The sequence below is a fragment of the Spermophilus citellus genome (assembly GCF_964194105.1).
Source record: "Spermophilus citellus genome assembly, chromosome: 11".
NCBI classification, from domain to species: Eukaryota; Metazoa; Chordata; class Mammalia; order Rodentia; family Sciuridae; genus Spermophilus; species Spermophilus citellus.
Window position 1 is genome coordinate 63,546,435 of NC_138192.1, and position 16,963 is coordinate 63,563,397.

Consider the following 16,963-nt stretch of genomic DNA (forward strand, 5'->3'; position numbering starts at 1 on the left):
TGTCCTACAAGACTGGTTTGCAGAAAAATATTGGACACTTGGATAGTACCCTGCTGGTGCTAGCTGGAGTGTGATAATATTTGTTTTTCTTCCCAGTTGCTTAGGACATTAAAAAAAAAAAAAAAAAAAGGATTGCAAGCTGATTTTTATCTTCCCTCGGCTTTCTCCTGCCGCCTCCCAGGCTTGTAAAATGAAAATGATTCCAGAAGTAGCTTTAGACCACCTATTTCCTGGACTTTTTGTCTTCATGGAGATGATCAGATGCAGAAACACTCAAAGATGAATTAATTGCACTTTCTTTTCATTTTTAACATAAGAAATCCTGCCCTTTTGATTTTATGCTAATGCTGCTCTGTTGTCACCTGTATTGCCCTGCTTACTACAGAATCGAAATGCTTTGAAATTGATTTGGTAATAACTATTTAGAGTGTTTCAAATCTGGGTTAATATTCATTTTACTACATTGCTTGCAATTTTGAAAAATCATCCTTAATTATAGAAGTCTTCTTTTTTTTTAATCTCTTGGGTGAAGGAAGAAAATTTTTCTTTACATCTACAATTTGGTAATACACTCAATGTGACAAAGACATTCTTGGTGATGATTTCAGTCAGCAAAGCACATGCTGTACTTCTATTTACACTGTGGTTGAATTCTTCAGGCTGTTCTATTGGTGCAGCAAACATTTATGGGTACCTAGTATGTTCCAGGAAGAGCAAGTTTGTTCAGTACTGGGGCAATAAAGATAAGGCATAGTATCTATTTTCAAAACTTGTCCACCTGTGGGACTACAAAATGATCTTATGTCCTTTGCTGAGAAGAGTTTAAGACATGGCATTGATTGACACCTTTGATGGAAAATAACATACTATAGGTGCATAATAATTACCAACCACTAAATGCTTTTTCCAAAGAGTCTGGAACTCTGGGGCAGCATTAGACTGTGTCAGAAGCTCCAGTATGGGTGCATTTGGTATACAGCAATACAAAGCTTTACCCATGCAGCATGCTTTTAACAGGAAAATGGCACGTTGTTAAATCCTTAGACTCTTTCTGGAGACTCTTCTCTACTGTGTCAAACCAAGTTGGAGCAGTGTTCTTGTTGAGTAGAGGCAGGTCTAGTCCTCCTCCTCCCACGCTGCCCTGCCCCCAGCTTTTCCTTCAGGTGTTTCAAAGGGCCTGATGAATACAGCTGGGAACCATGGCTGGATCCCTGGCCTTGTGGCATGTCCTGGCAGAGCACACCTTGCGCAACATGGGCGAGCACTGAACTGGAGATTTGGTACAGAGATTTGGCTGTCACAGTCCAACACACAGGGATCCCAGTACAACTCTAGAAGGGACAGGACTGGCCGGAAGTGCCAAGCTGTCGTCCTGGGGCCGTTACAGAAGGAGAAGCCAGTCAGCCCCAGGAGCTGAAGGTTTCCAGGGCACCCCACCCAGGATATTCCCTCTTCATTCCAGGCCAGGTAGCTTGTGTGTGTGTGTCTCTCCCCCGGGGTTCCTCTTCTTGTCAGGCTGAGGGAGATTAAGAGCTGTGACTGCAGGTGAGCCAGGAACCCTGTGTGGCATGTTTGTAGGTGGGGACAGGCCTGGGCTACGGATGGGAAAAAAGCCTCGTCCCACATTCCTGACCAGAAAGGTTAAGGCAGGCTGGTTTCATCCTTGTGGCCTGGAGCCTGGATAACTATTGGATGTGAGGGGTGGGTTCAAAGGAGAGGAGTAAGAGCTTCTGTTAGGTTGAGGGGCTGGAGACTTTTGTTCCAGGGCTCCATCTCTTAGCTTTTCTTTGTGCAGTGAAATGTAACCTTCTAAAGTTGTCAGTGATCTTAACCTGTCAGGTCAAAAAAGGCAGTCTCCACAATAGTTGAATTTTCCTTTTTTATTCGTTTCTTCTCGTTTTCCACTTTTATAAACAACCACTATGTTCCTTTCTTGTTTGATCTTTAATTCATTTGTCCATTGTTTTAACTTTTAAATTCTTCCTGTCAACCATTAAATTGAATGTGGAGGTAAAAAAAAATGTTTAGGTGCTACTTTTTATTTCTTCAGCTTTATGGGGAGGAAAATACTCTTATGATTTAACAGATAAGAGGCATTTAACAGATTCCCGTATCCAATTTTCTTCATACCCAGGGAAGACCCTCATTTTGAATATGCAGAATGCAAACCATCTATGGAGTGGTCAAAGAAAACTAATTAATTTTTAAAGAAAATTATTTTTTTCCTCTCATCCTTTAAAATTGTATATTTTTTTGTGTATGGTTTGTGTTGCTGTAAGGGTGGTACATGTACATAATTTATAAATGTGCCTGGGAGTGCATGCCCCAAATTTCCTATAAATAGTGTGGCATCATCAGCACAGTGTGGAGCACCATTCTGGGGCACACCAAGACCTTAAGTGTTGAGGGCTCTCCTGTCGGTGGAATGTCACAGGAGTCAGCAAGTTGAGAATGACAGGGGCTTGGAACAGCCTGGAACACAGTAAGCACTGTTATCCTCTGTACCTTAGGCACTGTTGTTATTTCCTAAAGACACTTATTTATGCTTAATTCCTCCCCAGTGGATTAGAAATGCTCACGTATAGACATGTAGTAAACCAAGATTTTTCTTTCCAGTGAAAGTATGAATTGGAGAAAGGAAGTCGGAGCTAAAGAAAAGATGAAGTAAGGGCTCATGTTCATATGAGTTTATTCATTTTTCCTTTATGAAAGTTTTGTTAGTTTTATTCTTGAGTTTCCTGATAGCCAGTGGAAAGAGAGAAACATCATCAATCATGTAAGGTGATGTCTGTAAAGACAAAACTATACTCTCCTGCTTGTTGAACCTGGAGACTGACACTGCCTTGTGGGTCATCAGATTTGAGCCTGAGTCTCCTGCACTTACACCTCTTGATTTCCCCATAGCTCCAAAAGAATTCTGTGAGTAGCACACATTTAATCTCACTGACCCTTAGTTCCTGAATGATTCTGGATGCACACTGTAATCAGTTTCTTTTCTTTCTTTGTTTTGTACTCCCCCCCACTTTCCCGGGATTGAACCCAGGAGTACTAACCACTGAGCAACATCTCTTTTTTGTTTTATTTTCAGATAGTCTTGCTAAGTTGCTTAGGGTGTCGCTAAGTTGCTGAGGCTGGCCTTGAACTCACAATCCTCCTGTCTCAGCCTCCTGAGCCACTGGGATTACAGGTGTGCACCACTGTACCCAGCTTATTTCCTTCTTTCTTTTTACTTTTTTTAAAAATTATTTATTTATTCTAATTTGTTATACATGACAGAATGCATTTCAATTCATTGTTCTCATATAGAGCACATTTTTCATGTTTCTACTTGTACACAAAGTAGAGTCACATCATTCGTGTCTTCATACATATACTTAGGGTAATAATGATGTCCCTCTCATTCCACCATCTTTCCTACCCCCATCCTCCCTCCTTCTCCCTCCCTCCCCTTTGCCCTATCTAAAGTTCCTCTATTATTTTCTTCTTTTATATCTATAATTTGATTTAGATTCCACCAAACTGCTTCCTTGTCCCTGGACCTACATTAGATTTTTTTTCTTTATTTGATTTTAAGTTTATAGTCAGTATAGAAAAAAACCTTCAAAAGGTGAAGAGGAGGTGAAGCAAAAGCTGAGAAGGAGAAGGAAAAAGTTTAATTGCAGAGCCTAACAATGCATTATGACTCAGTGTGTGACTGTTCTTAACAAGGCAGGCTTCATGAGCTGCAGGCTGTTTTTTAGTCACAGACACTTATGGGACTCCTTTTATGTATTGTGCATATGCAAGCAAAGAGGGCTTCGAATGTGCAGTGGGGAGTACTGGTGCTGGCTGTGCCTCCAACCACATGCAATCAATTTCTCCGGAGTCTGTCTCCCTAGCTGTAAAGTAGGGTGGATGGTTCCCAGCCTGGCCACCTCTTTTCACTGGTGGTGGTGATCATGTGTGTGCCCTAATGACTTAAGAAAGTGCTTTGGAAATCTTTCATCCCTGGGCACTAACAGTCTGGTTAAATGTACTGTTACTGCAGAAGAAGATAAGACATGGTCCCTGGGGCTAAAGGAATTTTCCAGCTGCATAAAGAGTGAGAAGTAGTATGTGTGAATCAACAAGCAGTAAGAAGCGGGGCTTAGCATTGCACGGTGAGGCACAGCCTAGTCTGATGGAAAGGCTGGCAAGTCCCTCGTGTTACGGAAGCCTACATGTTGGAAGAGTGGCTGAGACCAGTTTGGGGAATGATGATGAGCCCTAATCAGCAAAAAATGGCACCTCTATCAGTTGAAGGAATAAAATATTAGAATTTTTGAGTCATTAGGAAACATTATCCAGTCTGTGAAAGATGTCAAATAGCACTTACTTTTTAGAGATTTTTTTTTTAAGTCTTCATTGTTAAGATATGGCCCTGGTGGAGTGAGGAGAGGGAGAGAAAGAAAAAGGGGGGGAGAGAGAGAGAGAGAGAGAGAATATACATTTTCAAAAGTGATTATTTAAATCAATTAGGTTTGAATTTCAGTTAGTCTAGATGAAAAATGGTTATTTTTGAGTAGCCTGTTGTTCACTGTGAAAATCGGCTTTCCTGTCTTGGAGCCTGGGGAGCTGCCCTATTCAGTGTGCTTCTTGGGTTTTTCATGGAAACGAAACCCATAGGCCTTTATCTAGTTAGAGCTGAGCTGAGCTGAAAGTCTGCTGTCTGAGCTTTAGGCTGTGTGGGCTAGATCTGGCATTCAGATCCCAGGGAGGGGTACTTATGATGTGGGGTGATCTCACTGGGGCATCCTTGTGGGCTTCAGAGCCTCACTGCCTCAGCACCCTGGTCCTGGTGAGTGTGAACCCTAGACCACCTCTCTAATGTGATTTCCTATGGGCAGTGGAGGGCTGCCTCCTCTTTATGATAGTCTTCTTCTGACCTGGTTATGTCTTCCTTTTGAAATGGCTACCCCATCTGGGAATTCTCTTCTCAGCCAGTGTTCCTACAGCCTGGGGCCTTCTTCCCCAGTCTACTTTCTCTCACTGCCAGGATCCACGTGTTTCTACCTGTCAGATCCTGGGCACCATGTAGAGCCCTTGCTCCATGGTGAGAATTAGATAGTCAGCCTGCCTTGTACCCCAGGAACCCTGGCCAGGCTTCCCCAGCTGTCTCTAGCAGCTTCCTGGGGCCCTGCAGCTGCAGCCCTGCTGTTCATGTTATTAGTTGTAACAGGAAGTGGAGGGGTCCAAATTCCAGTTGCCACTCCTTGAGGTCCTGATTAGGATTCAGATTCTTGGGGCTTTGGTTCCAAAAGCAAATGAGGAAAAGCATCACTTAGACATTCTGTTTTTCACCTTACAATTTAGGAGCCTCCAAATGTGACAGCCATGACCATAAAACCAAGCAAATTACCACTAGTCTGAAACTTTCCTCTCTCATGTAGATATTGGGATAGCCTGGAAACCTAACTTATTACAGCATGTCTCAGAAAAGTATGCAGAGTTCCAAACATTGGACTTAACAACAATCTGTATTAATAAGGACTACCTATATTTATGCTTTCAACTTATTAACAGTTACCATTAATAATGAATTGCCATAGATAAGCAATAAACTCGTTAATAAATCAAAGCATTCCTGTAAAGCATTAGCACAATCTCTGGCATATAGTAAACCTTCAGTAAATGTTGGCTATTGCTGTTAGCACCATCACCATCACCACTGGCATTTTTATGATGGAAAGAATCGTATTTGATACACTTAAGTTCATTTAAATGGTCCATTTAAAAACACAATGGCTGCAATTAATTCCAAAGAGACGGAGGTAGCTCATTAATGCTAGAACACTTGGAAATGCTTGAATAACAGTGACAGGCACCCTTGCTGTAAGACAGACCCCATCCCAAATCAGTTTTGAACCAGTAGCAGTGAGGTTAGTGAGGCGTAGTGTGTCTGACCACAAGTGGAGTGGAAGTGTGTTCATCTGCTCTTTCATTCAGTAAGCAAACATTTGTTGAGTTGCTTGCTGTATGCCAGATGCTATACTGTCCAGAAAAGGAAAAGACCCAGTTGCCACAGACACTCTATGGAGGCTTCCACGTCATGTAGGTGGGGTTTTCACATGGTTAGATGACCAGAGGGAAATGAGTCCAGGCTGCAGTAGTAAGGACAGTCCTAGAATTGCAACAGGATGTCCTGTGGTCATGGCGAGGAAGTTGTGTTGTCTTTACTTCTGAACCTTAAAGAGCATTGTAAAAATATAGCCAAACCCCTTTAGGCCCTTTGATCCTCAATAACTGGCTCTCTGAGCCAATGCACCCGTCTGCTGATATAGCGGCTCATCGTGGTGTGTGGAAGACGCCGCGCCCTCCAGGCTGCCGGGTTCTGAGTGCACTTTGGCACTCATACCCCCATTCGCCAGGCTCAGAGTCAGAGGCCAGGGCTGCGAAGATCCAAATAGAGAATGAGGAGACATGGCCCCTGTCCTCCAGGACACAAGCCAGCGTTAGGTCAACAGTGGGGCACGGTGAATGGCCCAGGTGACCTGTGGTTCAAGGGGATCCCGTACAGCTCTGCATCTGTAAATTAGGAGTGGCTGTTTGTAGAGGCTGTGTAGGGTGAGTATCACTTCTTTTTTTTTATCATATTCCTCTGCTCTTTTGCCAAGATGTTTACAACCTCCACCCTCCCCTCCCCAGTGTGGGTTTTCTTAGAGGCTCAGTTGTGATTCTGCATTCACGGCACACATTCCTGTGCCAGCACTTCTGCACTGGTCATGGAGATTTTTCCATTCTGTGCCACTGAAGGAGCAAGTCAAGTCGGCCTCCCTGGATCATGTTGAACAGATGTTCTAAATGTTCATTTCAAGGATGAAATTGTCTGCTTGACTTTTTGTTTCTGTAGATTTTCTCTGGTGCCTTTTCTGCCCTCACTGTTGTATGGTGTGACCCCCCTTCCTTCCCAGGAAATGCTCATTTGAATATAGGATACTTGGAGATTCAAAGGAATTTAATGAGATACAAGCAATTCATCTTGGTTACAGAGGGGGGATATATTATCTCCAAATTGCATAGATTTACTTTAAAGTTGCAGACACTTTTAGACAGCTTTTTCATTATCTTCCTATCAGAGTTTTTTTTTTTTCCTTTCCTGTCGAGTGATGTAGCAGTTTATTTCCCCTGATAAACAACATTCTTTTAATTTTCCAAAATACATTGTACGAAATATACTTTGATAAAAATCTGTGTGGACCAGAAAACTTTCCATTGATCCTGGGGAGGGCAGTGTGTGTGTTTTAACTCTCATTAGCCCCAGTTGTGCCTGGCCTCCTTCAAAGTATTTTGATCTCTCATTTCAGCCACGATTACAAGTTCATCCGAAAACGATGACCGGAGTGGCTCCAGTTTGGAATGGAATAAGGATGGAAGCCTAAGGTTAGGGGTTCAGAAGGGAGTACTTCATGATCGCAGGGCAGATAACTGCTCCCCAGTGGCAGAAGAGGAGACCACTGGGTCAGCGGAGAGCGTGCTGCCCAAAGCGGAATCCTCAGCTGGAGATGGTCCGGTCCCTTATTCTCAGAGCTCCAGCTCGCTAATAATGCCACGGCCCAACTCAGTTGCAGGTAAGGCCACGCCTCTCCCTGGAAGGGTTCTGCTGAGTCCGAGGAGCCCTGTGCTCACAGTCCTCGTAGGGGAGCCTAACCCAGATTGTGGGTCAGGCACTAGCTTCTCTAGGCCTCAGTTTACATATCCGCAAACATGATAAGGCTGTACTTAATGGTCTTCCAGTGGCCCTCTCACTCTGGAATTCTTTTTATCTTCAACTTGGACTGTCTGACTCTTTGTATGTTACAGAAGAAAGTATACCTACTGTCCCTCCGTATTTGTTATTTTAAGCTTGGGTAAGCTCATGAGTCTGTTGTATCTTGGTAAACAGGAATCATTTAGAGTGTAGTTGTTAATGTCAGCTCAAAGGATCTCTAATCCAACTTTTAAAAGTCAAGCCTGTTGTATAGATAGGAGGTTGAATGTGTCTGTGTATTTCAGTTGTAACGGAGCTCATAGCTTAAGACACCCTCAGTGGCAGCCAGAGCAAGTTGGAGCAGCTGGGAGTCGGAGAGGAGAGAACAAATGGCAGTGCCAGTGCACAGTTGGATTGGCAGTCCCTGGTCATCAGGCAAGGAGGAGAGTAGTCTGGGGCAGATGGGGAGAGGCACTCTTCATCTAAGCCATTATGCCTGCTTTTGAAGGTCTTAGTCTCCACCTCATGCTCTTGGGCTGAATTTAGAAGAGGAACTTATTATGGTAATTCTTTGTTACTATCCTAGCACTTAAAATGTCTCCTTTGCTAAAATGCATGGACCCAGATTCTCTCTTCCTACATCAAAGGATTTTTTCTGTAATTTACACTGCTCCTTTGGGATGTGCTAGGTCATTCTGGCTGCTGTTGGGTGTTTTTTATGATGGAACTCTGAAGCAGCTGGTAAATAAATGGCCCTAATGGAAAAGTTCTGAGGTACAACTCTAATTCACTTTCAAAGGAAGCAGAATGGCCTTGTTCCAGAAGAGGGATTTGGCGTGTCTGCCAGAGAGAAGTGCTAGGGAGCATTGTGTGTATTGATGGATGGTTCTTCTGAAAACTTCCCTGTGTTCTCATCACCCTCCCACCCTTTAACATAATACACTGTACCCAAGGCATTTTAGGTCATATTTACCTAGTTATGATGAATGGATCACTTGTACTGTACCACAGCTTTACAGTTTCATTTTCTTCAACAAATTAACAAACTTGTATTTGATATAATTGATCTTCTTAAGATTAGGAAACATTAATGCATTGGTCTTAGTGATGTTAAAAATGCCCCATTTGGGGTTACATGTGGTCTCCTGCCATGTGAAGTGACAGAGGGTATGAGCTGAGCTTTATGGGAATCTGCCACCCTTATAGAGCAGATTTCTGATTTCTGCTATGCTCCTGCGTTAGCTTCCTTTTGCCCTTGAGGAGGATTTTACCTCTGGGTTTGATCAGAGGTTCTCTCATTTCTCCTGTATTGCATATTTTAAAAAACTAAATGTATATTTTGGAAAGAACTAGGCAAGTGCTTTACCTCATGGTAACGGTTAATAAGCTAGAATTTGTACACCTTTCTTTTCCTAAAACTGAACCTCAGTTGAGAGGGAATGGCAAGATGCTCCAAATATGATGGAAAAGAATAATATTCTTGAGTATGCAGCACTGTTTGTTTTATTATGAGAAGGTAGACTGCTATAAACAGGGAACACTCAGTTTTGGACAGATTTTGAAATAAAATGTGAAGGGCCATACACTGGAATCACTTGAAAGTATTTGCATGCTAAGATCCATGTAAAAACAAGTAAATTGCAGTTTGGTAGAAAAGGTGTTTGGGGGATCGAGTAAGGACTGGAGAGTGATATGGGACCTGGCCCTGAAGTTGCCAGCCTTTACTGTCATTGAGCTTGCTCCAGGAACAGTGGTTATCTGTTAACTGTGTAGCACAAAAAAACTTTTTTGGGGGCTGGTGGGGAGTCAAAGATTGTAAAATTAAGTTGGCTAGGTTTGGGAGTTGTTCTGCTATGCAAAGATGTTCTTTTCAAAGGTTCTTTGTTAGAGTGGAATTGATTGGAAATGTCACATCAAATTGTATGACATGGATACTTTTTTACTTTATTAAAAAACAGGATGTTAAGCCTTTAAAGTTATATTTTAGATAACCTAGAAATTGGATGATAGATTCTATTATTTTTGACTACTTTTTTTTCTTTTGAACTATTTTCTGTGTAGATCATAGGACACTGTGTTTAATTTTCTAGGAAACCAACAAACACGATCACCATTTGAGTTCCAATTTCCTTCAAACACTGACTGGTTATTTCCCTGGATTACTGACATTTACCTTTGATAGATTAATCCACAATTTACAGTTTTAGCAGATGTTGTTCTTTGTTCCGCTTAGAGGAGTCTTCCTTCTTTCACACTCTCTCCACCCCCCAACACTACCTCTTCCCTGCAGCATCTTGAAATGTGCTTCTCATCCAGATGTTAGTGTGTACACACACGCGCCAAGGCGAATAACTGATTTAATCATAGAGATGTTAGCAGCACATTTTTGTAGCATGAAATTATTGCTTTACCTCTGATTCTTCTTGGTCCTGAATAGTTTTTTAGGATTGTGAAAGCCTTTATTGTTAATATTGAATGTGAGTCTGATTCTTACCCTGGGAATGTCTGAGAATCCAGCCTGGGTGTGTGAGAAGGCAGGACAGTCCAGTTGCCTGCTCTGCTGGGTAGGGACACCTGTGCACATGGCAAAGCAGCTGGAGCTTCACTGCTTCTACTCTCAGGTGTCTCTGTGGCTCTGAAAGCACCTTAGAAGATAGAGGTAGCTGCAGCTTGTGGCTTGCGGCCCTAATGCCACTTTCAACTTGGCTTAATCTCCTTTGAAGGGGAAAGTGGGCCAATCTTGGTGGAGGTGCTAAGGCTGCTTTGTTGTGCACTTTGGAGCTGATGTGCTGGTGACTAGGCACCTGGGATCTCGCCGTGTCTTGCATCCATATCAAACAAGGGCTTCTCTTTGTAGTTCTTTATTTGGAATGTCTTCATAGTCACCTACTTTTAATTCCTTTCATTATCATGAAATTACTAACTGAGTGTTCTGTTAAGGGGTTGGGGAAAGAGGGAAAACAGGAAACCTTTTCGGGCTGTAGGGGTCTTTGTATTATTCAGGCTGAAGTAGCTTGTAGGACATTCGTGGCTGTCCTGGCCCTGAAGCAAGCTACAGGCTATGGCTGTGATGGCCCTTTCTGCCTAGAGGAAGATCAGTCCCAGGTCACAGGCAGGAGCCTAGAAACATGTACCTGTATGTGCCTGTAGGGACCCTGGAGAGATGAGGACTTTGGAGGGGTGGGGGTAGTTCTGTTGCCTCTCCAGGAAGTGTCACTTGCCCGGGTTATACAGGACCTGGGGGGAGCTCAAGGCTGCCATTGGATTACTCTACCTGAGGTCTGTTTGGAAGTCCTACACAGAAATTAGCAAGTTCTCTAATGGGAGAGATTTGCTTGACCCTGGCTCTGTGCAGAGTATTCACTTAAATGTTCATACAGTTTTTGATTAGGCTGTGGATGTGCACCAAAAGGGTGCAGAGCGTAAATGTATGCTGTTATGAAGGCAGATTTCGGGTGTTTCTCTGCTGAATGGGAAGGTGAGTAGGTAGAGCATATGCTTCATTACCCTCTGAGGATGTGATGAGAGGGGACCAGGCATCACAGAGTTAGTCCTAGAACCCCCCAGGTGCTTGTCAGATGAAAGAAAGGGACGGCATGGTGTGGGCAGTGAGGGGAAAAAATGACAGAAACCTTAGGAAGGAGAATAGGAAGAGCTTAGGATAGATGGTGCTGGGGGGCAGCTGGATGCGGGGTAAGAGTCTATAGGGTCACCAGAAGGTGTTCAAAAGACAGCCCACCTGACAGTCCCTGGCTGCCTGCTCCCACTAATGCCTTCACCAGTCCTTAGAAGCCTTAGCCTTTGAACTGCAGCTCTCTCTGGTCACCTTTTTTTGCTCTGAAATTATGTGTGTATTTTATTATTCTGGAGAATAATCATATGCTAAAGATTGGCAGTACCTAATATTGGACCATTTCATCCATAAACCAAATTAGATTCACTTTATTTCTCTCATTTTGACCTAGAATGTATATGTAAATGAGTTTTTTGATATTTTTAAGACACAAACATGTATATTTGTTTCTAAGATTTACTGAGAATCAGCAAAATTATTTCACACTAGTTATTTTTATAATCCATCTAACTTGTGTGTATGTGTTAATGACTCTTATTTAAGTTTTTTAACTGGTGTTTGTATGCTATGAATCTTATTGGTTTGGTCAGAAGTAAATATGACTACTTATTTCTATAATTTTAAAAAAGATACATCTATCTAATATATTTTATAATAGATTAAAATATATATGTATTTGGGCTAGAGTTGTTGCCTAGCATGTGTGAGGCCCTGGGTTCGATCCTCAGCACCACATAAAAATAAATAAATAAAATAAAGGTATTGTATTCCAACTACAACTAATATATATATATAAGCTTAAGAAAGTATTTGTACTTTTACTGTCAAGAGCTGACTTTAGTATTCCAAATATAGTGGAATTATACATGCAGAAATATGTTTATTTAAACAACAAGGTTGGAATTCCAAATAGCAGCACGCTCCCCAGAACTGAAGAGAAGAATCTAGTGCCATGCCACGTGTTTATAGTAAGTACTGAAGGTTTACTGAGTGGTGCTTGAGTGTCAAGTTTCTTCATAAAAAAATTTATGGTGAAGTCTGTCTCTTTGCAGGAATAATGGAGAATTCTGGCAACCAAATCAATATAACTTTGATTTAAGAGTAGTGATTGGATTTTACCACTTTTCAATTAAGAGTATCTCTAGGAAAATAAACCAGAGCAAAGAAATATCCTTAAGTATATATTTGGTTGAAAGTCTGAACTGAATTGCTTAGTAATTTATAACTTAAAGTAGTTTAGGTACAGCATTAAACTTGGCATTAAACTAAACTTCAATTTAATATTACAGCCACAAGCTCTACCAAATTGGAAGACCTGAGTTATTTAGATGGGCAGAGAAATGCTCCTCTACGGACTTCAATTAGATTACCGTGGCACAATACGGCCGGAGGTAGGGCACAGGAAGTTAAAGGTATTTATCCTTGCATCTGATATCATAGTGGATATGATGAGCTCATTCTCTGATAACCAGCAATGCAACTACCCATATTTAAAACATGCTGTGAATCGTGTGTGTAAATGCTATAAAGTATCTATAAGCTATGCTAGGAGGCCCTCCTTAATAGTTTGGGCTTCTTCTTTGAAATTCATGATTAAATTGCTTCTGGGTTTAGAAAAGAATTCTACAGTGTTATTTGGAAGTGAAGGGTAATTTGGCACTCATTCGGTTTTCTGCTAACAGAGAATCAGATTTGTTTCAGCTCTGTGGGCCATGTCAGCCACATCCTATGTCTCCCTATGTCACACAGTGGTGTGGTCAGCAGCCTCATCGTGTGCAAAGCGCCATCATACCCAGATGAGAGCTGTGGCCTGCTGTGTAGGAAAATGTGTTTGCATTTTACTCATGAATGGGGTAGAAGAAACCTGACTTACATATGGTTGCAGATAAACCAGAGAGACATGGTTTGGCCCCTTGTATTGCTTTCTCTGTGTCTGCCTTGAGTCATGAGAATAATGGAGGTACGAGAGGACCACAAATCATTTTAATAAGAGACTGTGTGGGACCCATAGGGTATAATAAGTGAGATATTATAGAAGAATTAATAAGCTCAGATTATAATTAAAGACACATAAGCAATAATATCAATTTCTTAATGTATAAAATTGACATATTTTTCTTAAAAAAAATTATTTTTTTAAAGCACGATTTGCTCCCTACAAGCCACAAGACATTTTGTTGAAACCCCTGCTGTTTGAAGTCCCAAGCATCACAACAGACTCCGTGTTTGTGGGAAGGGATTGGCTCTTTCACCAGATTGAAGAAAACTTGAGGAACACAGAGCTGGCAGAAAATAGAGGAGCAGTGGTTGTTGGAAATGTGGGATTTGGGAAGACGGCAATCATTTCCAAGTTGGTGGCGCTGAGCTGCCATGGGAGCCGCATGAGGCAGATTGCTTCCAACAGCCCCAGTTCATCACCTAAAAGTATGTCCATGTTTAAGTACTTGTCTCTAGTTTGTTTTATTAATATAAAATAGAGAAAGGAAACTGCTGTTTGAGTAGACATAAATTACCAGTTTTCCTTAAGTTGTTCCAGCAACTCAATCAGGTTTGCGATCATATGTTAAGTGAACTATCTGAATACTTCCATCTGTCAGTGTGTGTCTTTAGCTACAGCCTAAGTTGCCTTCCCTGATGTCCTTCTGACCTGGAACCCATTTCTGTCTTTATCCAAGCAGAGATGGGGCAGGGAGGCCTGGTCAAGTTCCCTGGGGAGGTTCGGATCCTAAAAATCAAGGGGTTGGGCTCCTTGAAAAACAATGCAGAATTATTTTGTATCCTGTTCATGAAAGCCTTTGTTTTCTATGCTGGATTTACAAGAATTATTAAGACTAAGTTGTGAGAGAGAGTAGCCAAATATTTGACTATTTCCTGCTTATTTTATGTGCAGTAAGCCCATTACAAAGAAAGTGTTTTTAAATATTGTAAACAAGAACAAGGGAGTTCTTGAGAGAGGTTTTTTTTTTCTTTTTAAGACTAAAAGAATTTAATAAGGGATGCCAGATGTGGTGGCACATGCCGAAAATCCCAGCGAATCTGGAAGCTGAGACAGTTCTGGGCCAGCCTCAGCAACTTGAGGAAGCCCTAAGTAGCTTAGTGAGACCTTGTCTCAAAATTTAAAAAATAAATAAATAAAAGGGCTGAGGATGTAGCTCAGTGGTAAAGCACCCCTGGTTTCAAATCCAGTACCAAAAGGAAAAAAAAAATGAATTTAATAAGGGAAACTGGAAACGATAGTTCTTTGGGTAGGGGACTTGGTCATGGGAGATGGGTAGGGGCCTGGTATGCTCATTCAGTCTCCACATTTTGGGCCATGTTCACTCATTATTGTTTTAAACACTCTCTGGAACCAATCAAGACTTCTAGTCCATATTCCATCACACATGTGTGCTGGTATTATAATGAGGTGGATTCTTCTCTAGCAGCAGATCCCACCCAGGACCTTCCTTTCACTCCATTGCTTTCACCGAGTTCTTCTACAAGTGGCCTCAATACTACCAAAACACCTTCAGGGCCTGGTACTTCTGAAAACCAGAGACCGAGAGAGGAGGCGGTGAAATACCTGGCTTCTAAGGTAACCTGCTCTTGTTTTATGAGAACCCTCCAGATACAGATTTGCTAGTTTGGTTTCTGAGAAATAAATTAGAAAAGGGATCTTAAAACAGCAATAACTGCTTGAGCTTAGCCTTTAATAAAATTGTGAGAGAGTACTCAAAAGTTATTCATGAAAATAAATACCTAAGGATGCTTGCAGTGTATTTTAATCTATCTAAAATAGTATATTGGAAGAGTTCCTCAAAGCATCAGGAGAGATTCTGCGTGCTGACCTCAAATCCATCCTTAAAAGCACATGTCCTCTTTAATTTGCTCTGTGAGCAGGAGATGGGGAACTTTTAGCTTGACCCAGACTTCTTTCACCTGATCTCTGTTGCCTGGGGCCTTTGGTTCCCTGCGTCCTTCTGTTGAAGTTTTCTTGTGATATTGTAAAAGAAACTTGGCTGACTTCCTCTTCCTGGATACATGGATCTTCTGCAATTTTCCTTCTGCTCCACATGCATCACTGGTTCGTGAGCTGCCTCTGGACCTTAGAGTGGTTGCATTTCTTGCCCTGATGAGCTGCTTAGGTCTCCCTTGGGAGCAGTGGTGTGAGGTGGTAGAGCTAGACAACCATCAACTATGGCAGTCATGAGGGGCATCTCATGAGGATGCCCCTGGGGATGAGGTTGGTGCAGGGATTAAAACAGATGCTTCTCAGCCCCAGATTCCCTCCCATCTCATCTGCTTCTCAGGTGACAGCTGGTCAGCCCTAATGGCTCTGACCACTGGTTCACAACCATCCTCTGGTCATGAACAGGTGATCTGAGATGAGGCTTGTGGTGCAGACTTCAAAGCTACTGCTGCTACTGTGATTTTTTTTTAAACCCCTTTGATTTTATACTAGAGATCCAGTACTCGTGCAAACACAATCACACACATAGCAGAAGCAAAAGCATTACCAGTCAAAGCTCATTTTTATATCCTATAATGTACTCTGGTAATTTAAATTCACTTTATTAACCTAAAAAAACTAGGCTGTTTGTGACCCCAAATTGATTTCATGTCCTGCTCTTGGGTTGCAAATTGCTTTTGACAAACACTATACAAGACTGAGTTATCTGGTATCCTGTGGTGGTTTGCACACTCTCACAGGGTCCTCACTTATGTTTCTGCTGATCTCTGTCCAGGTGAGAGCTGAAGAGCAGTCTCAGCTTTCTTCTAGATGTCAATGATATATTTAATCTAAACCAGAAGTTACCTGGTGATTCCACATTGACCTGAGAAGAGCTGGTCTATGTCTACTCTTTAGTTTCTAAGAGTTCACGGCCTTGGTGTCTCATCCTCAATCTTTGGCTGGCCCTGTTACCTTGGCAGGGCATTTAACCTCTGTGCCTGTTGCCCTCAGCTGTAGGCTGACAGTTCTGAGCCTTCTTGCTGCAGGGCGTTGCAGAGCTGAGCAGGCTGGTGATGACTCAGGCTCTTCTGAGAAACTGCACTTTACACAAGGATTTGGCTCTTTTTCCCCTTCCCTAACTCATACCTACATGCTTCTTTTTCCCCTTCCCTAACTCATACCTACATGCTTCTTTTTCTCTACATACAGTATGCCTACTATTCCCAGTCCTGTCTGTGGCACTTTGTTTGGGGTCTAACAAATAACGGATCCATATGACAAAGGGTCACTCCTCAACCTGTAGATATTTAGGCAGCTCCTTCTCTCCTTCCATGTGCCCCTTTCACATGCCAGGCAGAAACCCATAACTTGTGATTTTTCACCCTTCTGAGTTCCTGTTGAATCTGTGCAGTGGTCCCCTGAAGAAGTGTGGGTTTGGGGAGGTGTCTGAGAGCTTGAGCCCCTCCCACCAGGAGGAAGAAGCAGCTGACTTTGCAGCACGGGTTTCAGGGCCATCAGCTTGATCATCTGCTTTTTGAGGTCAGCAGAGGGTTCCCTAAAGAGGGACTCCTGTTTCTGAGGAAATCCAGTGCTGATTGCAATGCCAAGAACATCAGGGTTGCTTGTGGGATTCCTCTACGCTAGGGAAGGTTGTATACATAATTTTAATTAGCTTATATTTAGTACAGAGTTAGTTTTGCTGATTTTTGTGCTAATCAAGATGAATTTGTGGCTGCAATCAAAGGTCTGCTGA

The 16,963-nt window shown here is 42.2% G+C and overlaps 1 protein-coding gene across 5 annotated transcripts in view; it reads left to right on the top strand.

The window, feature by feature from the left end:
* TANC1 (tetratricopeptide repeat, ankyrin repeat and coiled-coil containing 1) overlaps positions 1–16,963 on the top strand; it is a 233,612-nt gene that overhangs the window by 165,368 nt on the left and 51,281 nt on the right. For 2 of the 5 annotated variants that reach the window (XM_081260654.1, XM_081260655.1), the window contains 4 exons: positions 7,323–7,586; positions 12,569–12,691; positions 13,422–13,703; positions 14,702–14,853. In XM_081260654.1, the coding sequence (XP_081116780.1) occupies positions 7,323–7,586; positions 12,569–12,691; positions 13,422–13,703; positions 14,702–14,853 (821 nt within the window). The remainder of the gene's footprint in view (positions 1–7,322; positions 7,587–12,568; positions 12,692–13,421; positions 13,704–14,701; positions 14,854–16,963) is intronic. The other 3 variants (XM_081260656.1, XM_081260657.1, XM_081260658.1) reach the window with 2 other exon arrangements.